Source organism: Frieseomelitta varia, unplaced genomic scaffold (genome assembly GCF_011392965.1).
Source record: "Frieseomelitta varia isolate USP_RPSP 00005682 unplaced genomic scaffold, Fvar_1.2 scaffold_433, whole genome shotgun sequence".
Lineage (NCBI taxonomy): Eukaryota > Metazoa > Arthropoda > Insecta > Hymenoptera > Apidae > Frieseomelitta > Frieseomelitta varia.
The window spans coordinates 151,526-176,598 of NW_025110183.1; the positions used below are offsets into that span (position 1 = coordinate 151,526).

General features: G+C 35.2%; 2 protein-coding genes across 9 annotated transcripts; both read right to left on the minus strand.

Annotated features, from left to right (window-relative positions):
* Positions 1–14: 14 nt before the first annotated feature.
* Positions 15–1,496, minus strand: LOC122532090 (kynurenine/alpha-aminoadipate aminotransferase, mitochondrial-like; the record flags this gene model as incomplete). The annotated part of the gene is given in 5 exon segments (XM_043660553.1): positions 15–334; positions 444–560; positions 695–881; positions 1,069–1,234; positions 1,386–1,496. Coding segments are annotated over 5 exon segments (857 nt in total), but the record flags the coding sequence as incomplete, so codon positions are not given.
* Positions 1,497–5,362: 3,866 nt separating this feature from the next.
* LOC122532086 lies at positions 5,363–24,822 on the minus strand. Of its 8 annotated transcripts, none has more exons than XM_043660544.1 (9): positions 24,621–24,822; positions 20,697–21,040; positions 17,514–17,768; positions 8,015–8,237; positions 7,634–7,799; positions 7,037–7,315; positions 6,755–6,897; positions 6,379–6,651; positions 5,363–5,894 (listed from the first exon to the last, which is right to left on the minus strand). In XM_043660544.1, the coding sequence occupies exons 4-9, from the start codon at positions 8,233–8,235 to the stop codon at positions 5,750–5,752; spliced, it is 1,227 nt and encodes a 408-aa protein (XP_043516479.1). In that variant the 5' UTR covers positions 8,236–8,237; positions 17,514–17,768; positions 20,697–21,040; positions 24,621–24,822; the 3' UTR covers positions 5,363–5,749. The 8 variants fall into 8 exon arrangements, with proteins under 8 accessions (XP_043516479.1, XP_043516475.1, XP_043516476.1 ...); XM_043660540.1 differs by having other exon boundaries at positions 17,527–17,768; positions 20,697–21,153; XM_043660541.1 differs by having other exon boundaries at positions 17,527–17,768; positions 20,697–21,032; positions 24,621–24,821.
* Between the last annotated feature and the right edge of the window lie 251 nt (positions 24,823–25,073).

Here is a 25,073-nt window from a genome sequence, read left to right on the forward strand (position 1 = left end):
TTTGAATTACTTGCGATAGAGAAGAAGGATGAATACTTGTTGTTTCCATATGGGCGGTTAGTCTTTTAATAATTTCTTTGTGACCTGTGACAACACCTAGACGAAGTCCAGGGCTGATGACTTTGCTGATAGAATCCAAACGTATTACACGTCCCTTGGTATCTAATTCAAGAAAAGTCGCGGGTGCTTTATCCAGAAAATGAACGAAACTGTAGGGATCGTCCTCAAGGATTAAGAAGTTGTAGGTTTCAGCTAATTCGTAAATTTGTCTTTTGCGAGAGTCTGTTAAAACCGTTCCCGTTGGATTACCTCCCGTAGGATTCACGTAGAGAATCTGCGAAACAGATCTGTTCTTTCTTTATATTCAATTAGTGTAAACATTATCGTATGTAATTAATCGGACGAAAGTATTCCTTGAATTTTTTATTTTCTTTACAACTTACTTTCGGCATTGGTTTACCACTGCGTCGCCTTTCCTCACAAACTTTCGCTATGTTCGCCGGAATTATACCATCTTCATCCTGTTCAATTCCGATGAATTCAGGTTCTAAAGGTATGAGCTTAAAGTAAATATATAAAAAATATTAGAGAGATTAACGAATTTGTTAAAATTCTTTATGAATTAAAGTATACAGTTAGTTAAGAAAAGAAAAAAAAACTTTTATTAGGGGTGTACGAATAAAATAGAATTTACCACGCCTAGAACTCCATCGTATGTCGGTACTTGAGCCATCATGGGATCACCGTTTTCTAAAACCATTTCAAAAACTTTGCTACATCCTTCCATCGATCCACAAGTAAGAACTGTATCCCAGTCATTGTATATCGGCTTGTGCCAATGTTCTTGAAATTCTCGTATTTTCTTCAGTAATGGTAAATATCTTAAATCGAAAAATAAGGAAAGTACATAATCACATACGAAATATACGGTAGTATATAGTATTTGTTAATAAAAAAATTATGTAACAAGTAAAATATAAAATTAGTTGCAAATTCATTTCTATAAAATTCAAAATGTTAGTACAGCAAAGTGTTGTTCCTTTTTATATATTTTTTTTCAAAAATTACCCTTGAGAAGGAGCATATTGAAGAGACCAAGCCAGCTCTTTTCCAATTAATTTTATTTCTTTTCCACCTGTACATGTTACAGAAATCTCTACGAAAGGCAATGTCGACGGATCTGGCATTGCCTTGGCTAGATTTAGAGCATTTTTCTGTTCCGCAAATTTTTCTGCTGAAGTTATTCATAAAAATTGTATTTGGTACTTGTAAAAAATATAGAAACGTATATGGTTTTATGAAAGGGGAATTATAAATAGTGTTTGTATGACAGCGATAAAAAGAATATTAATAACAAGCTAAGTACAAAAATTAAGTATTCTTACAATACAACCAAGTGACACTTGGCTGTCGTCTGTCCGCCTTTTTTGTTATAAATGGTGTAAAATCCATTGTCGATGATTTTTTCGTTAAGTAATACCTCTAGTTCACCTGATTAATATTCAATTTTATTCAATTAATTTTTGTCAAATAATAGCTAATCTTTCAAATAACTTTTGTTAATTCTATCGTGTTAATTGGAATTGGCAAATTGATATTAACATGAAATGTGCAATCATGAATCTCGGGTGAATATACCGAACATATCATGAATCTCGGGTGAATATACCGAAGGGTAACGACAAAGTAATTTTAGAGAGTAGAACGTAAAAATCTACGTGTTATCAATTTGGAAGCACGATGCATCAAGCGATATGATAGTGATTCCCGCGTTGGTCTGCGAAGTATTGTGAAGAGAGAAGAATCATACGATTCCGATAGATGATCGGAGATCGCGAGAAATGGACTGTATAACAAATGAGTGATGATGTGTTACTGACTACAGCTCACAGTGATAACGATTACCCACAGCGGTGATGATAACTATAGTTCCGAATTGATTTAAATCTAAACATTTATGTAACAATTAATTTCAAAATTACTAAATTCTGGATATTCATATGATCAGTTTCTTTAATAGAAAAATAAGGATTAAATATTTCATCAACAAAGTATAAAATTTTTATGCGAATTGTGTGACAACGCATTGACGCACCGTATTGTATGTATTGCACCGCAATGAATTTAATGTTACACTGTATTGAAGGTCTCACTGTCTTCTCCGCTGACGGCGAGCCTGTTTTATAGAAAACTGATGGCGAGTGCGGGTCACTTTGGTGAGCCGTTAGATTATTTTAACGTAATTCCTTTAAAAATGTATGAAAAATTATTAAACAACGATGCGAACCGTTCGAAGACACCAAACGTAATAGGCACGCGAATCAGCGATAGGAAAAGACAACAACTTGCCAGCATAAAAAATGGATGAGTCGTTGTTCTTCTCTAAAAATAAAATAATAAATTATTTTACGTGGACAAGGAGACGTCTTAACGTCTTTTGCACGCATAATTCGAATGATTGATGAATTATGGGAAATCACCCGAACAACAATATACCAGCAACTCGTTATAACTTCAAACATGACAAAATAATAGTGATAAACATAGATATGTGTAAAGAAAATATTACAAAGTATGAATAAAGAAAAGATAAATGGTAATTTTCAATATGTTAACATATAACATAATAGTCGCTTGAAAAGAGGAAATAAATAAATAAAACTGTTGCTTTTTAATAGTCACAAACAGCAATATCGACTAGCATTGATGATAAAAAGATAACGTGTTGTAGGAGATATCACTTCAACAGTTTTATGTTCAACATGTACATTTTATTTCGTATCTGAAAAAATAGAGACACGGTAAAGAAAATGAGTATTCTACTATTCATCCATTGCAAAAAGGTTGTTGAGTAGGGATCGGAAAGATTATTGTTATAAACAGCGTAAGTCGAGTACATTCTCATTGTAAAATGTTCATGTAAGTTTTGTAGGGACACGGATAGAAAGAATTACTTTCATTATATTATCGTTACTCGCTCGTATCTCAATAACCATGCTCAAACTATTCAAATACTCAACGAAGAATATTTACGTCGAATAAATAATCGCAACAGACATGGTTTCTAACGTAATTAAATGATTTCACGTTTTTTTTTTGTTTTTTTTTTTTTTTGTTACAATATTTCCCGTTTCGTCGCCACATCGTAGATCTAGCGAGTAAAGAAGAAAATTTATATAAAAAGAGAAATAAATTCGATGAGAATATCTTAACCAACATAAATTTAGATGTAACAAATGTCTTAATAAATCGACATCTTCTGTAGAAAATATCCGATGATCGATAATAGGAAAGAAAAAATTGTAAATGTTGACGGGAAGATATGATAAAAGAAAATGATAGTAGGAAACGTTGAAAGATTTATTGTTCGTATATCAGGAAGGATCTTTCAAAATATTACGAAAGAGTGATATATCTAAATGGTATCTGAAGAATAATCTTTCTCAGTGATCATGATCATTGTCATAATCATTTTACATCATTATTTTCTATTTTAACCCCGTCATCGTTCGCATCTTTCCTTCTCTCATTTTCTTTTCTAATTTTTACAGTTTTTCTATTGCTTTTATTTCTTATTTATTCTTTCATCACGGAATCATTAAATGCTATCGTTATAATTGTTCTCTGTTTTTTTCTTCTTCTTCTTCTTCTAGACGTTAATCCTTTTTTTTTCTTTTTTGTTGCATTCAATAATTTCCCTTCCTTGTTATAATTAGAGTGACAAGGATAACCACAGCTATGATTATGATTGTCATCACTATATATAGCTATTTATTGAACCAAATTTCGTTAATTACGTTATCCTTTTTCTTTTGATTCATCGAGAGTATCTTTTGCGCGATGATGCTATCTAAATGATAATGGAAGAATATCCGACGAAAAGGCACCAACAGAAGTTTCGAGTTGTAACGTAATTATCAAACGTATAATCGGGTTCACGTTTATATAATATCTTCCTTATATAAAATGCTTTATTAATTGTTAATATTAAATAATAATAAAATAATATAAAGTAATAAATAATAAGTAATATTAATAAATCATGAAACAAGTAATTAATAAATAATACGGGTGGACTATGACTTGAACAGAATCAAAGAACAGCTCAATAAATAACAATAAGTAACGATCTAGTAACGAGAAACGAGTATCTAATAAAATACTGTATTTGCATTTAGAATGATAAACCAAAACATTATAAACGCGTCCCGATTGATGGAAAAATTTACAATATTGTTAATGTTTGGCTCTGATCTTTCTAGTTTTCTATAGGTAGGTATATGACTGTATGTGCACATTCATGACATCCGAAAACATTCACACGCATCACAAACACATATACGCGAAGGATTTCTGCTTCTGAATTGGCAGTCATCAAAGCGTCATTAATTAATTAATTAAGCACGTATAAAAAATAAAGACATTAAAAATGAAACAATTTTTTATTTCAATCGAAAATACCATTTGACGACACGATCCTTCCCCGTTTTTGATTAAGAAAACAAATACATATTAACTGGTCATGTAAATTAATTTCAATTAAATAATTGTTTGCGTCGTATCAATTTTATTTCTGCAAAATGTTTATGTGAGATCATCAGGAAAATTATTTAATTTAAAAAAGAAAAATAAACTATAGTCTTCAACTTTGAAAATAATAGATCGATGAATTTTATAGCTTCGCCTTCAGGTTTCCGATTAGTCTAATTTTTACCTTTAATTACGCATATCATACGTACATACACAGATAAATATTAAAAAATAAAACAAAAAATGATCAACGAGAAATAGAAGTACTTTTTTATTATTTTTTTGTTTTATACGCACAACTAGATCAACGTCTTTTTAAAAGTTTTGATTTTTTTCTCTCTAACGTAATACAAACATGATTCTTCGTTTATTTATTTATTTATTTTTTTTTTTTGAATAAGAAAAAAAAACGAATTCGAGGTTTTTCCTTCGTTTTCTTTTTTTCTGTTTGTTATTTACAATATATATATATATATAATATATAATATATATACGTATATATACATATATATATATATATATAATACGCTACTATTTTCTTCTTTTTACAACAGTTCGTTTAACGGTTAATTAGTCTGTTAGTATTTGTTTCTGTTTCTTCTTTATATCTTAAATGTTACTATACAAATGTCTTGGTATCCCTCTTAATTTTTTTATGCCATATCTTGATTAACTCTGTTCTTTGTTTTTGTTCTTTCTTCCATAAAAGCTTGATTTTTGTTCGTTTTTATCTTAAACAAGAACTGGACTCAATTTTTTGCTCATCCTATTCCGTCTACTTATTTGCTTCAATAAAGTTTCGATATTTACGTTTTCTCTATTTTTTCCCTACACCTAATTACATTTTTTTTTTTTTTAGACTCGTCTGTATCTTCTTTTCTTTAATATTTATAATTTATTCTTCACATTAAGTCTTTGTTACTTCTTACAGCCTTATGTTTTTTCAAAATTTTCTACTTTTTCCCCAAACTTCAAGACTCTTCACCGTTTTCCCTTTTTCATTCTTTACCTTTTCTCCACCTTTTTTCAGATCGTTTCTTCTTAAATAACTTTTCTAGTTCCGTTCAATTTCATTCGAATGATCGTGTCAGAAATTCCAACTCCAAAACTTCTCAAAAGTCAGTCCACCGGAAGTCACTGTTTTTCTTCGTTTTCTTCATTCTTTGTCTCCCTATTTTTGTGCGATTACTGACCATTTGTGAAAACAATCTTTAAAGAACTAAAAGAGTGTTTCTTGCGACCAGACCGGTGGATTCGATGGTAACGGTGCCGGTGGTGGCCTGTGTCTGAGCTCGATGGCTGGAGAACATGGTGGAGAACCGAGGCTGCTCTGGCTACTGGTGCTTGTAGAGACTGCCTGAGACCTGTTAATGTATTCATAGCAACAGTTTCTTAAAATCATTCTACAAATATATAAATAATTTTGAAATAAGACAAAGGCAAATTAGAAGAAAGTATTACAATTATAAATAATAATGATATAGAAAGGATTTAAAAATAAAATTATTTGTTTTTAAATAAAAAAAACAAACCAGCGGTTCTCAACCAGTGGTATGCTGGACATTTACATATTACACATTTGTGTAATATGTATATACTGTAAGAATTTTATTATCCAAAAGTTTATTTTCGATATTAACATGGTCGTCTCTGTAAATCGAATATAATAACAACTGATTTAATTAAACGTGTAATCTCAAATTTCTATATATATATATAAAAAAAAAAAAGAAAATATCTGTTACAGACATGTAATATAGTGATTTTTTGATTTTAGTTTCATGGCACGTATACGTGAAAAATATTGAAAATCCTCAACAACGAACAATCCTCAATAACGATATATACCTAGATGTTTCAACAGCTGCACTAATACTACGACAAGCTTGACAAGGTTTGCCTCCAGGCCGCCGTCTAGGGACACATCCAGCACAACCATCCCATTTCTCGACCGTTTTCTTCTTCTTCGAGGGTACCCGAAGAAACCGTCGACAACTTGGCCCGGGTGCTTCGGAGTCGGTCGAGAACCCAGACACTTCATCCTCTGTATCGAGACACTCTTCTTGCTCGTCGTTTGTTAGGAAGACCGAGTCGGAACCAAGAGACCTCGAGTTGTTAAAACTACAAAATAAACACGCGAGATACATTAAAATTGATAACGATCAATTTGAAACGAGGTTACTGATAAAAATGAAGTTTCTATTGAAATTTCTAGACGACTAACCTCGAGTCTGGTTCCGGAGGATCGACACTACCCATGGAAGCTAATGGTGCTCTTTTGCCGCTAGTTCCTGTGACCATCATTTCGTTCGCGTAAAGACCTGCTTCGCTTGTGCATGGAGAAAGCTCTGGGGTTGGTTGAATTACCTAAATAAATTAAATAAATGATCCATCTATTTGTTTCTAACAGCAGCGAAACGAATAACAAAGTATAAGATAAAATCTGTATTGTCTAAAGAGTAACAAATTTTGAGATTGAACAAAAGAAATGATTTTGACCATTCACCTGAATATCAATAGGATAATAAAGATCCCAGGGTTCGTCGTGGGCAGCGTATTTCGTCGAAAACGTAGGGTGAAGCGGCAAACATGGCACCGGCATCGCAGAGCCTCTTCTCTCGAGGTAACTACTCCCTGTGCTGCTACACGTCACTGAACTGCATCTTCTTTGCTCTTCAGGAGGTACCAGATTCGGTTGCTTTGTTGGCGCTGTCAATAGAGCCTCGTAGCCACCCCCAACCGACGCGAAACGTGGACCAATTCTTGGCAAATGAGATTGAGTCATCTTTAACCAAAGTATAAGTTTCTTTTAGGAAATCCTATGCTTATATTCATCGAGTAAAACTATTTTATAGCGAAATCTAATAAACAGCCAGTAGCTTCTTACTGATTTACCAGTTAATAATTGATTAGTGAAGATTACTGAGCTCTCCTTCACAATTTTACAATTTTCATACAAGATAACTTGTAAAATCTACTTTATGAATTTGTAGAGGTTTTATGGTTACGAGTGTCAATAAAAAAAAAAAAAGAGAGAGAGAGAGAGAGGACAATCAGGCATAGAAATATATTTTAGTTTAATTTAACGAATGAATAGACCGACCTCGACGCAAAGAGATCTTCTAGGTCCCTGATCTGGTCTCGGTGGTAATCTGGCAATGGCTTCGAGGGCGGCTGCGAGGGCTCTTTCCTCGGCTTCTGCTTCAGCTACCGCTGCGGCTGCAGCTGCGGTCAGTCTTGGATCCTCTAACTGCTTGCTCGATTTACACCTATCCCACATATCCTTCTTTTACCCTCTCCCTCATATTTATATCCTTTCTGGCCATATAAAAACAACTTTCCCCAGATACTCGACAACAGAATCGTACTACTTCGAGATGCAACAATTACATTTAATTCCGAAAATGTAGTCTGTTATTAAAAAAAAANAAAAAAAAGAAAAAAGAGGAACAAGAGGTGAGCCGCGGGGAGAAAGAGAGTTTACCTGCTTTTATAAACAAGCAGAAGGATCATAAGACCGAAAAAACCACCGAGAGTCGCTGCGATTCTGATCCCGGTCATAACATCGTAAGTTTTGTAAAATTCAATTTTGAGTTGCTCCCGCTCGCTGAGTGTCGACGTCGCTTCCGGCAGGAATGTCGTCGAGTCCATCCTCCTCGTCGTTACGTTGCTTACGTTCACGTTGCTGCCTACGACACTCCCCATATCTACGCAAACAAACATACTCTTAATTAATTAATGAAAAATTTGGTATGGAAGTATATGGACATGCTTGCTCACAAATAAATCTTGATGAAAGAGAAAAAAAAGAAAAACCGACTATAAGTTTTAGAATATTTCCTACTGCTGGTGCAAATCTGTTGTTTTTCACAAAAGAGTAACAAAAGTATTTGAATTGATTCTGGCACAAAAGTTTAGTAAAGAAAATTATAATTCGTACAGAGACTGTGTCACGACTTTAGATTCGTTTTCACATCAATCGAAAAGCACGACAGACAATAGTCTGACTTGAAACTTATAAAAAACTATAAGAAGACTTGGAAGACTATAAGAAGAGAAGGAAAGACAATTTGTCAAATCTTTGTAAATTAACTATTTTAAATTAACTATTTTGTCCCTTTGTAAATTAACTATTTTGTCCCTTTAACAATCAGTTGATTCAAAAGGTGCAAAGAGATTGTTCTAAAGATTTTCATACGTTGGCTTGATTAAGCAATTGAATGTCTAACTTCGTTTTTGACTAATCAATTAATAAATAAACTATCGTAGAAGGAAATTAACTGTTAAAACAGTGATGGGCCATTGAGGTCGTAAGAACATATAAATTTTTATCTATTGAAGATATCTTATTGTTGAATCGGTGCAAAAGTATTGGATCCACGTGGTGGTACTGGTTCGGAAAAGTCATAGCGTGGCTATCGAATTCCAGTGATAATCAATAGCGCGGAACTTTGAAGGGGTGTCCTATAGAGTGGCACTCAATCGAGAGCCGCTACCTCGAGAACGAAGAACACTTTGAAAACAAAGATAAAATGAAAAAGGCCGGCGAAACAATAGGAACAAAGGACAGAGATATATTTTTTTTTTAAGGGGTCCCGATCCTACGAAAGCCCTCGGCCATGGTTTCGCGCTAATTACTTTTTAATTGACGACGAATAATAAAAAGAACGTCACGTCCTATTGCTGGAACGTTCGCGGTTTATTATGTCGTTTATAAATAAAGAGTAAAAAAATTTTACATCAAAATTACCGGGATATAATATATTTCAGATATAAATAGAGAAGTTCCCGATAGCGTGATGATTTTAGCAAATAAGCAAGTGGTCCAGCTCGGCTCAGCCCATACATAAGCGTTGTAGTCATACCGCGAAGGTTCTGGATATTGATTCCAAGCTAGAGAATCAATGGAGCCTGTCTTACGAACGTCTCGATAAGTCTCCTGTCACTGATAACGCTTCGCCATTCTCCGAACAAAATTCCTATTTGACCCACCTCATTTTCCATGAGACACCGATTTCGAAAAACGGCTCTGCCAGCGCATAGTTATCGATAGTACAACAAACTACACTAAACGCTGTATAAAACGTGCGAAAACAAAGATGAAACATCTGGTAAAGATTTAATCCGCAAACAACTCGACATCGTCCAAGAACAATTTGTTATTTATTCCTGTCCATAAATTCGTCATATTCCCTTTTTAGCTATTGTTACGAAACGTTTGAAATAGGAATCGAAAATGTAACGCTAAAAATTCTACCTTCCGCCCTTCTAAGGCAGGTTGCGTAAAATTAAACGATCGTTTGCAAAGAGGAGAAAAAAAATTGAAGAGGGAGATGTCTAATAATCAAAGAGGTAAAATTTCGACGAAGATTGCAGTTTGGAGAGCTGAAAAATTCGAGTGATTGAAAGAGAGAGAGAGGGGGGGGGGGGGGGGGGGGGAAGAAATGAATAGACACCGTTCTTTAGATGTTCAACGAAACGGAATTCCTGGTGAACTCAGTCGAAATTCCGAGATTTCGCTTAGGAAGCACTGAATAAGGGGGTTAATAGGTCGATTTAAGCGAACGAGGACGACAACCTGTGGCTGGTGTGCGGTAACCCTCAAGGATTCTATCTTACGAAATCCTCCGAGAGCTTTAAAGCTATTTGCCAATAGCATTGATAACAAGCAAGCTTCCATAAAATGATCGCCGCATAAATTTCAGTGGAACGAGGAGCGAAGTCTCTGCCAATTGTCATTCATTTAACTATCACATTTTATGGGATATCGCACGCATGTACACGTACCTCATAAACTTTCGTCCTAAATATAAGAATCAAATTCTAGTTTTCCGTATCGCTTTTTCTACAGCAATTAACGTTTCTTTAATCTTTGTTTTTTTTTTTTTTTTTGTGACGAGTTGCCTGTCACATTATCAGTTGGAAGTAATTACTTTCGTTCCCGTAAAGAGAGTGTTACGGAAAATTCCTTGAATTTCTATCCTCTATCGAGAACTTCTTTCTTATCATCAAAAATGAGTCGCGAGAGCAGCCAAAGGGGAAGCTAAACTCCGAAGTTTCACTAGCGACGAAGAATTCGTTCGGTCGCTTTTCATCACTGTTCTTCGTTTCCTTTGAGGAGAGACTCGAACTCGTCTTTCATTAAATGTACAACACAGTATTTTTTATTACGAAATCGATGTCTGTTATTTCCACGTGGATTTTTATCATTATGCAACGCAAAAGTTCAGCGTTAAATAATTTTATAATTGTTACGATCGAATATAAAGTGTTCAAAAGTCCACGAGTATAAAGTGTAAAGTAATAAAGTATAAGGTACAAGTATAAGGCAAATACACTTATTGTACGCTTAATGATTCAATGAAGGATCTACACTATAAATGCACTATATTACCAACCTAAACTTCAAGTTTAATTATTTCAATATCTATGTAATTTATATTATTTACTCGTCTCCTGAAATTATTTAATTTTAGCTGAATAACAGAAAGATCGTGAAACATGCTGTCTAATTGGAATTCTGTACTTCCGAATCATTACATAATCGATGGGGACATTTTTTTAATTGTCCATTCAAATCGGATCAATAAATTTTTGTTACCGATTCATTCCGTAGAGCAAACAATTTGATTGGCAAAGAATGATCAGTAATTCTCAAAGCGATCTACTAAACGTAGACCTGTGAAAAAGACCAAACATAACGTGCCGCATATGTAACTGAAATCATCTCCAGTCGCCAATCGTCCAAAATTAAGTCTCCCGCCAAACAGCGTTTTTACTTTCTGATAAATAAGTGTCCACGACAGATAAATTGTCTTTTTTGATTAATGGATCTCATCGGAGCCAAGGAAGCATCTCGTAAATCAATCCCACGTATTTCATATTATATTTCTCTGCGAACGTAATGCATCAAGAGCAGCAGCTTCTGTGAAACAACCATCGAAACATCTCGCTTTTCAATTGCAGATACGTATACATATACAAATGAAATTTGCGTCTATCTGGCAGAGCCAAATTGATAACTGACAATACACATATACCGACAATTCTGGCAAACTCAATTTATGAAATCGAGCTGCACCGAGAAACTAACCACTGTGAAACCACCTAAGACGTGGGAGTACTCGTGGTGTCGAACTATAGTCAATGGAACGGGAATATACAGATTATCGGTTGTGTTGTAAAATCAACAGGGCCGTTCAAGTACTTACGTTCATTGAAATAAAAGATTCGACAGATTTACGAGGCTCAGAAGGAGTTCAAGATTTCGTTCAAGTATTTTATATATACACATATCTCGACATTAAGTTCGTTCCATCGTTGTGACGTAGATACAATTTAAATATCGTTTGCTACAAATGCATCATGGTTGATGTATGTTTTAATTGTCTTCGAAGCTCTCGAACACCAAGAAAGTGTTTTAAATACAGATTGAATATATTGAAGAGGCAGAGAATTCTACGTGAATAATTTCCTTGTATGGATGAATTAAACGATATATAGAAGCAAAATTTTTTTTTTTCTCATCTTTCTAATCGTCATGTTTACAAAAATTTCCTTCTTTCTTATTCATCAACAAAAGGATTCGTAAATTTGACCATTTTGTCGTTATATTAATCTTTTGCCACTTGCCATCGATCTGACACCAAGAAATTAAAATGAAAAAAAAAAAAAAAAAAAAAAAACGAAAGACGTTTAAGCATTCGATTGTACATACGAGAAGAAGATCCGTACCTACGGCCCTGTGTGCCCTGTAACGTCAATTGTTACCATTATTTTAGATAAGCATCGTGGTTTATGACCACGCTACGTTCTCATACAGTGGCGATACATCGCGCCCCTTAACCGGTGGCAAAGACCGAGCAATTTGTAAAGCAATCAAGAAAGAAATCGTCCTTTTCTTCATGATGGACAAAAGGGGTCGTGTCGGATGGAAATCGATATGGGGCAGGTAGGCGGTCGAAGGCATTTCAACTTGGGGTGGAGAGAGGGTAGACGGAGGACTCGTCGGGGTGGTTGAGCTGGCAGGGGAGCCAGGTATCGATTCCAGGCTGCAAGAGGAGAAAGAACCCCTCCCGTTGCTCCATGCCCTCTTTCCAGCCCACGCACTACAGGTCACCGGGTCAAAGCTCACGGCCGGCTCACTGTTGCTTCTGCCTTTTCTTGTCACTGTTTTGATAGTACAATGTTCCCCCTCATGCATCTCAGAGGAAATAAAAAGAACTCGCGCCATGGTGTTCAGTTAAGATCGTAAAAAGGAACTCGAGCAACGCTGTTCCATGTATATATATATATATATCTGCGTCTACGTTGAGTCTCTGTGTACGTTTCGGTATATAGCGAATATTCGTAGATACACACGTCTAGTTAGATCTAATTACTTAATGGACTGTCGCTTGATCTCCTTTTCGATTAGTAGACGAGAGAGACCTTATCGGTCGAACGTCGCAGAGACAAATATATTCGCATGTTGCTTTAACGAGAGTTACATAGACAGTTTTTGTTTTCCTTTCTTTCTTTTCCTCAGGTTTCTAATCCATTAACGTGTGACGTGTTTGTGCATTCAATTGTTAATCGGGTTTCTATATTTCTCTCGGTAGCAAAGAGATTAATTTACTGCGAGTCTAATGCCTCGACGCATTTCGCGCAGGAGTAACAAAGAAATTAATTTTCCTTGGCGTTTGAAGGAGGGATCTTCTGAGAGAGGCCTTTGAATTAGTGTAAAAAGATGAAGAATAACGAATGAATGAGAGAAAATAGGAATCGTTATGGTTTGAGAGAGAAAGAGAGAAAGAGAGAGAGGGAGAGATACGAATGATGCTTGAAAAGCTCATACTTAGGACTGATTGTTCTTCTGGTGATTGCTTCTTTCTCGGTATCGTTCATCCTCCCCGTTGCTCTCATTGCTCACCCTCCAACCTCATTCTTTCTCTTTACCATTTGGAATGCTCGATAACTGATATTTCCAGGAACGTTTCCAATCTACCGCAATCGGGAGGAACTGGCAGTTGGTTGGGTCACTAGTTCCCCCTAGCTGCCGAGGGTCAATGTCGAACATTTTTGCAACGATCACACGAAACGATGACGTTCTCACAAATTTCATCGTTAAACTCTAATTTTCTAATTAGACCTGTAGACCTCTAATTTTCTAAAGACCTACAGGCACAATTTGTGGTTCTCTCAGCAATAAATACACAAAGCTCCACACTACCTCGTGCCAATGTAACACGGCCGCACTTGAAATTCTCTGGCTGCCCTGATATTTTCATCCCGCTACATCGAAAACCGGACAATTCTCATCCATATATTATCAAGAGTTATGAAGTCTTCGTATCGAGCAATGCGGGCTCACCCAGTTTCCCATGTTATGAAATACATCTGGCCATCTCGCAAACCTTTAACCAAGCGGAATCGAATGGTGATTCAGGATGATATCTTTCTCTCACAGCCTGATAAATCGAAATTACATGTTCAATTGAATCGAAATTGCGCGTCGTAAAATTTTTCGTTCGCCGATACGATCCCATCGGAGGCAAACGTTACCGAAAGGCCATAAAAGCGAGTAAATTACGATCATCAGGTATTGTAAAGCCTCGTTGTCGGGTGATCCTTGAATATTCGTTATCATTTCGACAGGAGCCAGGCTCGAGCTCCAGGGACGACCGAACGTTTCTGGAGTGGTGTGCACTCGAGTATAATTAGATGTCCCAGTTTACACGGCATCTCATTATGGAATCCATTCTGCCAGCCACAAAAGCTACGATACGTGCTTACATCGGCTGCCTTCCGCTCTCCACCCACTCGATAATAAGCTCACCGCCTTATCGAAATTAACCATCTGCCTTGCCGTGCTCCTCGTGTTCTAGACACCAAAGGTGCGGTTTAAAACGAGACGATCAAACGATCGCCTTTCCATTCGTTTCCCCTTAATCTTTTTTTCACCGTCTCCTTCTCCGTTTAAAAAGGCGTTGATGAATTCTTTATTGAGACCGTGTTGATATCGGTTATTTAGAAATGCTTTCTCCAAGGCATTAATTTTGCATCAGCTCTAACACGCATGACGTAGCTCCAATGGATGAAAGGAATTATGAATTAACCGGCTTAGAATGATGGTGACACGAGCGGAGATCAACGCGCATTTCAACCCGTGTGAAAGTATCGTTTTACTTTTTATAGTAAGATATACAATAGACAATGAACACTGCCAATAAAATCGTGGAAACGTTACTAAATTGGACTCGACTTTAACGTAGATCCAGAAACTCAAGATTACTTTTTTTTTTTTTTTTTTTTTCTCTCAAAAAAATCGAACACGCTCTAAAATGTCAGAGAACGTCTTTAATTCATTTGTAATTATTTCTACCAACGAGATAGAAGAAAAGATTTCTATAATACGTTTGATATCAACGTACCCAGTAAAGAGGGTCTTGCGAAGGATGGAATCCGGTGTAATTAGTAGTTCACACTTGACCTATTAAAAAACGTGTCCATTCGCTTGCCACGAGAGCCATTGTACGCTGGGGGTCATCAAAATAATCAGCTGCAATCAACCTTGTTCATCATCGGATTCGATCTATCGGTTCGGTCAACATTTCTGATTGATATCACATAAAAATTCGAATTTGTTGCTCTACATTGTAGACCAAATGAACATGGACTGAATGTGAAGATATATAAGATATTCTTCGTGAAAACAACCAAAAAGAATACAAATTCGTTTCGTCTACTGAATATTTCGTCTATTTTATATACTTTTGTATATTACATACATTACGTATGTACATGCACATGCTGCATAAATTTTCTACAAGTGAATGAATTTTTCTCTTCCTCTTTACCGTGTTTCCAACGACATCCCGGAAATTCAATTAAAATCCAACGTAACTTTTAATCCCGTGAAATTCAACGTATCATAAGGACTGATTAATTAATCGCATAATCCAATCCAATCCAATCCAATAGTAGAATATCAACAATACGATCAACGACACACGATCAGAAATCGTTTCTCGAGGAAGAACACGCGTTGTTAATTAAATCATAATTGGACAATCGGCATTCGATGGATCACCTATCGGGGACGATGAAATTGAGGAGAGAGAGAGAAAAAATGTTCAGCATACTGGATAGGATAAAGGTCAAGCTTGATATAGGCCGACCTATGAACGGACCCCTTTTGCGAAAGATTTTCAATGCTTCCTGCATTTTTTCTTACTTGAGGGAGATAGTCGCCCAAATTGAGCCCGGTGCCGCTTTAAAGTAGCTCAAGGTTCGCGTGTTGAGACCGCAGTGCCATGTTATAGCTAAACCATTTACGGAAGACGAAAAAAAAAGGAAAACAAATTATTTCGAGTCGAAAGTTGACCCGGCGAGTTTTAGAGAGAAGATTCCTCGAGAATAATAGTCTGGCGAAACTCCAAGGAAACAGAGGAGAAGCAGGAGGGGGGAAAAAAAATGAGTAAGAAAAACGACAGAAAGGTAGGTACTTGGGTAGTTTGCACGTACTACGGGCATGCATCGTTCTCTTGGAGTTTCTACCGGGACGTCTTGAGCGAGAAATTTTATTTTCGCGGAAGTAAACGCCCGAAATGAGTTCCACGGGGAATATGATTTCCCACCGTCGTGAAGATTCAATTCGATTGATGGATCGTTGTTCCACGTTTTCTGTCATTCGAAATCTGTCCCGAAAGAGAAATGATTGCGAAATCTCGTGCAACTTCTTCATCCTCGTTAATTATCGCGTTGAATTCACTATTGGAGTGATAAAAATTGTTACGTGGGAGGAAATCGTAGGTGAGAAATCGTCGTCTTAGAGATAAACGATCAATTTGTAGTGTCAATGATCCAAGGTCACCATGTAGAATCCATGAGAGGAAGAATAAGAACTGAAATTCAACGAGAGACGAATTTAGACCGCGGCCTTCGGCTCGCATTCACTTCAATGTGGCCGTAGATGTTCGATCAGCCGAACGTTCGATTCTTCGAAACTATTATTTTAATCGCGTTTTTCATCGAAGCGAGAATGCCAGCGACTTGCACGTGTACATTCGGTGGTATGTATACTTCGAAACCGATGTTAATTAAATTATACAAGATTGATTTCATTATACAGATGGATCTGCTCCAACAGAATTTAATCTCGTACCTTCCACGGTAATTTCTATTTTATTCGTCATTTCAAATCGTCGGTTACTTCCACGGATAATGACTTTTTTTTCCCCCTTTTTTCCAAGTATCCCAACAGAATGAAAGGAAATTCGCTTAAGCCAAATGAAATCTCTATTGTTTTTCCGAGATCAATTTTTATTTGTTCATTATGGGAAGAGCATCTCTATTGTCTCAAAGGATAAACACCAGTAGGAAATTGGAGGAATTCCCCTGTGAAAAATAATCGCCGCGATGAAAGCGGCGCAGAAAAACGAGCAAGCTTGTAAGAAAACAAGTTTCGTAACCGGGGCATATATCCCACAGCTCGTTTCCGAAATTTCTTTGGTGATCTGGCGAGCATCAAGGCCTCGAGCGTAAACAATTCGATTAGGTTAAGATTCGTTTGACCGATTTTACCGAGCGAAAGGAATCCCCTCTATCCTATACAGAAAGCATTATGTTCAAATTATGAACAATTATTTTCCATATCACTTCCACGTTCGTTGTATCGTTGCCCTCTCCCCCTTCACACTTTCAACAATTCGAACATTTGGTAAATCGAGATAGACATCAATTGTAGATTTTCTTATTAGTATTTGCAAATCATAAAATTCTAATTTCACCTTGGTTTTTGTATAAAGGAAAACAAATATAAAATCTACGTTAATTCTCCAAGAATTAGAATGATCAAAAATGATCACATTAAATTTTGTAGATCAGAGTATTCGTTGAAATACCATATGATATACGTGATGCAAGCATTTTCTTTTCTCTTTTTTTCTTTTTTTTTCTAAGGAAAAAAAGAAGGTCTCTAAAAGATTGAAACGACGATTGACCTGGAAAATTTACCTTTATCAATGAACGCAGGAGTCGGCATCGATGCGACGAGAGAGAGGATATCAGTGGCAGTGATATCGTAGACTCGAACGAGCCTCCTTGTCGACTTCCTCCTCCTCTTCCTCCTCTTCTTCTTCCTCTTCTTCCTCGTCCTCCTCGTCTTCGTCTTCAGGACGAGGCACGGATCTAGTGGTCATCTCCGTCTTACCCACGGCCGCGAGTTCATCCTTGCTGCACCCGATATCACCTACCCTCTCGAAAACAAACGGGTAAAACGCATCTTTTCAACATATCCATTGACACAGCAATTCGTGATCGATCATGACAAACAATCCAAACGAACGAAAGACCGAAAAAATTCCGAGAACGAAGCTCTTGCAATTTATAGATTTCTAGAAATTCTAGTGGATTGCATCCTCGCCAATGCCTGTGTTTACATTTCGAAATTCCTTGTCGATAGGAATCATTCTCTCCGCAAGTTCGAAAAATTTCAGACGAATGCGCTGCATCGCCACGCAGAGGGAAAATCGCAGAAAGTGATTTCGAAATTCGTCTCGACGCCGGCGAAGTTGGAAAGATCGATCGAAGAGACACGATGGTCAACGATAGTGTAAGTTGAGTAATTCTTTAATTGTAAGAATCTAGGAGCCTCCTCGGAGCCATTCAACCTTGGAGTCGTTGTTTATCGTTGCATTTCTCTTTTAAACAGAATCTAGATTTCTAAGAAATTTCATCCATGCAAATAAGCACAGTGCAGCTTGTTTGTGTTTGTTAAACTCGGCACGATTGTGAAATAAATATAAATAACCGCACGCTAAACTTGATCGCCTAATCTAATATATAAAATAGATGTTGATTGAGTGAATCAAGTGCAAAGCGGACGGCGTTTTAATGAAAATCCATTGTACCTTGAGATACTTCATGATCTCGATGAAAATTTCGTTCAATTGCTCGTAATATATAATATGATTATTTGACAAATGACAAATGAAATACAGAAAGTCTAGAAATTATACTTATTTAAATAACAGATAGCCTTTTAATTTACAATGACGTGCAAAACTATCTATTTTCTGCCAAATAGATTTATTATATTTTAGAAACAATATCCTGAAAAAAAAACTTTGAATTGATATTGATACAACAATATATCCAATATTAGTAGTATAGAAATTCAAACGTCACTCTTTAAAAAGTAAAACGGAAAAACCTAGTTTCTCCCCGGGTGAAATGAAATTATGAATTTCGGTGAATTTAAATTTTTCCCCGGTTTCTTGGCAGTGCTGTTTTTATCTGATCTTCCATTATAACAACTAACTGATAACTGATAACATTTTTTTACTAAACGGAACACGAGCAGTCTGCGTATAAAAGGTGTAAAGATAGGGGGTTCCGGTGGTTGTTTGATGAAGAGCTGGAGTGGATAATTGATAATAACCAATCGACAGGTTCCGATATTTATGGAGCACTCTTTGCGGGATATACGCACTTCCTTCCTGTACTTTTAACACTTATCGTATCACTTGTTATTTCGATACATTCGATATATATTGCGTGTTCCTCCCATGCATTTGTAAAAAAAAAAAAAAAAAAAAAAAAAGAAAAACATATTTGTTACAATCAAAATTTCAACAAGATATAACTATTACAACGAAACAGTTGAAATATATTCGTAGCTATGTACAATTTAAGTACCTGCAATTGTAACACGATTGGTCAGGGAGTGATTCGACATGCAAAAATGACTCAAAAGTAAAGATTTTTCTACCGATGATATTAGAGACAATAATTACTTTGTAGAGCATTTTCAGCAAGTATACAGATTACAATCGAATATTTTTATACGTGCGTGTATAAAGTTACCATCGTGTAAATTACCAGCCAGTAATTTGATTTCAATGAAAAAACAACACATTATATATTTGAACCTCGCTTTCGCTTTAACTCAACTGTTATTTCAATAATGTTATTTCAATAATGCACTTTAAACCCTTTAAATGTTGCATTTGCCACATTTGTATTTAGATCGTTTTTTTTACGTTCCGGCATTAAATTTAAACGTGAAAATTTCATTTTTCAATGATCGAATATTATCCGGTCGTCCGATTCAGACTGATTTTAATGCGGCCTCTCATCCCATTGAATTTTGTTCCATTTAAAGCTCCGCTGTATAATTACGAAAATCTTGCGTATAATTTCGTGCGAATAAAAATATGCAGACACAAAGAAACAAAACGGAGATAAAAAGTAAATAATAAAATTGAATAAACTTCCAATGAAAAAGTAAATAATAAAATTGAATAAACTTCCAATGAAAAGGATGACAAGAAACAAACAAATAATCAAAATGTACATATATCGTTCAATTAATATCTATTCCATTTCATGCGACTCCCGAAAAAACGGAATCGTGCTCCATATGAAGAATCTTTCGCAATGTGAAATATCGGTCTCTTTATTTCTAATTTTTCCACATATTTTAGAATTTTCGACCGTGACAAAGACGTAGTTCGCACCACTGTATCGTTAATAAGGACGCCAGCAGTACGACGAGAACTGAATACCTCATGCTCTGCACTCTGCACTCTGCACTCTGCACTCTGCACTCTGTACTCTAGAGCACTCGAGAGGAGGCCAAGAGCCCTGAAAGATATCACTGCTAATTTCTTTTAAAGAGAAACATGTCCTCGGTTCACTGAGGCTCTCTGCTTTCTCTCTGATGTTGATAATGTTCCCTGCTGGAACACCCATTTCGGGGTCTCGGTCTCGGTCTTGGTCTAACGCGAATATCATGATGCTTCGTCACAACTTGAGTCACTCTTCGTTTAAACTAATCCGATTACCGGCCCTAGTGTTTTGGAGTGTGTTATTTGAAAAATAATGCCGATCCTCTCGTTTCGTTCGTTTAAAATGTTCCCAAGGTTGTCGCGAAGATAATTTAAAAAAAAAAAAAGAAAGAAAAAAGACAAAGTTTGTCTTAAAAGTTCAAAATTATTCGCGAAGGATAGCGAGCAACTTCGAGAATAAAGGGGTACTCGAAGATTTGTATTTGAAAAGCGAAATAGCAGATTTTGAGGATTTGTAATTTCAAAACTTCGTACCTTAGTGCCCAACAAGCTTTTGCAGTCCGAAATCTAGACCATCGTTCAGTTGTGGGACTGTTAGATATTTTAAAAACTCACCTCAAGTTTCACGATTGCCTCTTGTCTTCATCACTGAGGAGGCGACCATCTCCAGAAGGTATCTCTTCTTCGTTTGTAACTTTTCCTCTCTAGGAGCCTTCTTTGACGAACATTTTCGCGACGTTTTTATGCGCATATTATTCTTCTCCTGAACTGTGTGCTGTTGCCTCCCCTTCTCTCTATCACATTTCAATTGTCACTATTCGAACCACCGGATCAATTCAGAGTTCACTTTTTATAATAAAATTAGTTTCTTTCGTAATATTCCCTTCCTGTGCACTCGATTCCTCTACGATTTGCGTCCTTACTCTTCATCGTCGTTCACTTATGCCTTTCCTAAATTTCTAATTTCGCAGTGTCAACTGTATTAAATATCACCCGACACAGTCGTACGTATGCCATAAATTTGGAAGCAGTTGTTCATGGATACAACGAGCAACGTGCAGATTCTAAACAGCTGGTGTAGTTGCAGATGTTAAATTACAGTGAACACGACGAATTATCAAATTTACAAATATTAAATTTCTATCTAGGAACGTATAACGTACAGTTCGACTAATATTTAAGCGAATGAAATAATTTATGATATTTTTAGTGATTACGATTTTTAAAACCGTGGATTAAGTTAGACGAAAATTATTCAAAGCTTTCAAGGTAGTAACTCTGTAAGTAAGATGCATTAACGAATGAGAATTCTAAACTTTTACCATTACGCTGATAAAATAGTATTTATTCCTCAAATTATTATATTTTGTTTTGTTTTCTATTTTTTTTTTTTATCGTCATTTCTGTTAATCCTGTAATACTGACGGATATGTACATTAGGATATACACTACGAAAATGATTTAAATCTAGAAAATATATGTTTTTTTGTTGAGATATTTCGACATTCGCGTTAGAATGTTTTATTTTCAATTAGTTTGTAAAAAATGATAGCTCTAATTAAATCATTTAAAAAAATCAGTTTTATGATTTCGAATCTTTTCAGCAGTGGTATATAAATTTCTTAACTAATATCATAAAAATGTTTTCAATATATATTTATTGAACGTTAATAATTTCTTTGAAATCATTGATTGTCTATTTATAGCTAGTTTGCATCATTTCATGTTATCTCAAAAATTTGAACTATACGTATATAAATTTAGAAACACTTCAGATATTTACACGACAAATACAGGCACTCACATGTGTACGCACGCACACGCATAAAGAGCACTTGAATTAAATTGAAATACCGCACACTAAGAGTTTAAAAAGGAAACCCTGAAAACCCTGTCTCAATTAGAATGCTTGTAATGAACTACGTTTGGTAATTTCGACAACAGAATTTCCTTATTTTTTTCGTCTAACACAATCAACATCAATATCATTAATTAAAACTTGAACAAGAGAAGAAACTTAATTAATTATCAAATGTGAGAATTTACTGTTTATACTATTAAAAATAAAAAGTTCCTCATGGTGTAATAATGTAATTAATGATGAAATTGCCAATGAAATGACTAGTCAAAAATCAGTTTAGAATAGAATTTCATAATTTACTAATAATAAATTATGATGATTGAAAATATTAAGTTTATTTAGAACGTACTTGAGTATTTCAGTAACATAGGAAATTGAATCAATTGGTAATTTTACATAGTGATAAACTGCATTCTTGTATTTTTAAAATGGGTCGTGTGAAGTGTTACAAGCCATTTGGTCGGGAATTATTCAAGATACCAACCAAATTCCTCTTTTATTCCTGTAAGCTCGAGGTAGCGTTCTCCCTGTTTCTCTAAAATAAAATGAAGCCTAAATTCTTTTATATTTTCTTGGGATAGTTCTTGTTTTCCAATTAGATATATTAATTAATATTTATGTATTAATATTTTCAACATTACAAATTACAATAATGACACATTTGACAAGTATTATTTCTAATGAAATTCTTTACCGTTTAAATCACTTTTATTTTTAACGCCTTATTGTCGAACTTGGAAAATATTTAACAATATTCAACATTTTGCAACTTGCTCTATAATATATTCGTTCAAGAACGTTATTGTCTGAAGCATAGTTACCTTAAGAATTATTGCAATTGAAAATAAATACTTTAGCAAATTTGAATAACACTAGAACATAATATACCTCACAACTTAGAATTTATTTCATTTCAAAATATCCTACTTTTCTCATTGAAATTTAATATACATTACTATTGAAATTTCGAATTTCAGAGAGTACAATGTTCAAGATATCTACTTCTCTCACTAGAATTTGGTGTAATTTATTCAAGCCATTCCACTCTTTCTCACTGAAATTTGATACATGTTAGAGCGCATAAAATGTGAAAATTTAGGATTCCAAAAAAATACACTATTTAAAAAGTAGAATATTTTTTTCACTAAAATTTATCATCTATATTTTCTATCACATAAGACGTCGAAATTTCAAATTTCCCAAAGTGCAATGCTCCCGATGACTTAAAATGTCATCACGCGCGAATACTTAAGAAACGATTTCCAATAGCGAGTAAATATTAAAATACCATTAGAGCAACTATCTGTGTCTTTTCAACGTGTTGCCATGTACGTCATAAATTTTATTTCTTTCATGTGCATACCGCGCACTGCCTGAGCCCATATTACATTATGTCCGCGATGAAACAAATATGTAAATAAATGTACGCAGAGAGACAGAGAGAAAATTTGAAAAGCAATATCACGTCATTTTAGCTGATACTTGTCAAACACGATTTTACATACGGTTTTACATCCGAAGGAATAACAGAACATATTGTTTCGAATGAGGATAATGGGATTTCATGCTTTCAATACGTTAATCAAATTCGCGTCTTCCAATGTCCAATATAACCTCATCTTTTGACATTTCGTGCTTTGGAAATGTCATGAAAAAATTGTCTTCCTGGTTCGTGGCAGTTAAAAGGACAAAAGAGGATGATGGAAAAAAAAAGAAAAAGGAACGGAAGACACGACCTTTTTTTTCTTCCCCCTTTAAATAATTGCCGTTCACAAAGCTTTTGCAAAATGTACACGTAGAGAAGGCAAAAACAGTAAGCGAGGCAGAAGAAGAAAAAAAAAAGAAAGAAAGAAAGAGGATAACAGAGAAACGGTAGCATACAATATTCCAGAAACGCTTAGTTTGTTACACGGGTATTCGATAATCAATAACTCAAAAAAATCACGACCGTATGTCAGACAGTATCATGAATCAACCGATTTCCAACCTCGACTATAATCTCAATTTTGGCGGCTAGATGCTTTTAAAAAAGCTATTTGTTACCTATGTACAATATTACATTATGTACGTTCCATCTATCTATCTATCTATATGCATGTTGCCTTTACGTATGTATCATACGTGCGTCTATATACATATATACTCATTTTCATTGAAACGTATAGAAAGTGTATGGAGAAATGATTTAAGTGATAAATAAAATCAATTGAAAACCAAACGATAAATTGACTAGTTGACTGTGTTCGATTTTTATGTAACCGATACATTCGAAACATACCAATAATGGAAAATATCAATCAATTATTTCTATCAATTCATGTAAATTTATTTGAGCTGTTCAATTTAAGCAATAATGATCTTATACAACGGTAGTTACTTTAGCACATATTCGATATTTACATTTTGTTGAATAAATAATTATTTGTTAAAATATTGAATTAATCAAACAGGCAAATACATACTATAATATTAAATGCAACGAATGGGAACCTATCACATTCCTCTTCTCTCAAGTGGGACTTCTAACCTTTTGTTAAAAGTGGGTGAATTTTAAATTCGATATGTTCTGCAGTATTAAACAACTATCTTCCATTTATGATTGCACGTTAACTAATATACCCGATATACATACGTTACACACATATATACATTTTATCGTTTTACATGTACATACGTACCTTAAGATACACATTTATATCGACATGTATTCATCCGTAACAATGTGTCGCACAATTGTGGATAGAATCACGCACGAGAATATTGTGTGAAAAAGAAACAGACCGGATGATATAAAAAGAGAAAAAAAGGAGGAATAACCTCCTTACAACAACACATTCACGGCATCAGCTCGCGCGGCCTACTGAAACATCAGAAGGCATGCGTTGCCCTGACGGCTGGCTTCCCCCTCTAAATTCGATCCCCCCACTGAGGGTAACTCACCCCCACTAGGGTTGTTAGCAGAAATGTATGTTTGAAAGACCAAAAATAGGCTTGAGTGAACTGGTTTGTAGGGATGGAAATTATTGTGAAATAATAAAATTGTGATGATAATGTTGACCATAACAACGTTACTTGTGACAAAATAAATAAAAAAATTAATTATATATGTATATATCTATATCAATGACTGA

Bases quoted from the DNA above. Each gene is read 5' to 3' on its own strand.
- LOC122532086 (XM_043660540.1), bottom strand. From the start codon at position 17,554: ATGCCGACTCCTGCGTTCATTGATAAAG. The intron at 8,238-17,526 runs GTAAATTTTCCA...TTGTTTGCGTAG, and splicing joins TCCTGCGTTCATTGATAAAG to ATATGGGGAGTGTCGTAGGC. The intron at 5,895-6,378 runs GTATATATCGTT...ATACATTAACAG, and splicing joins GCAGCTGTTGAAACATCTAG to GTCTCAGGCAGTCTCTACAA.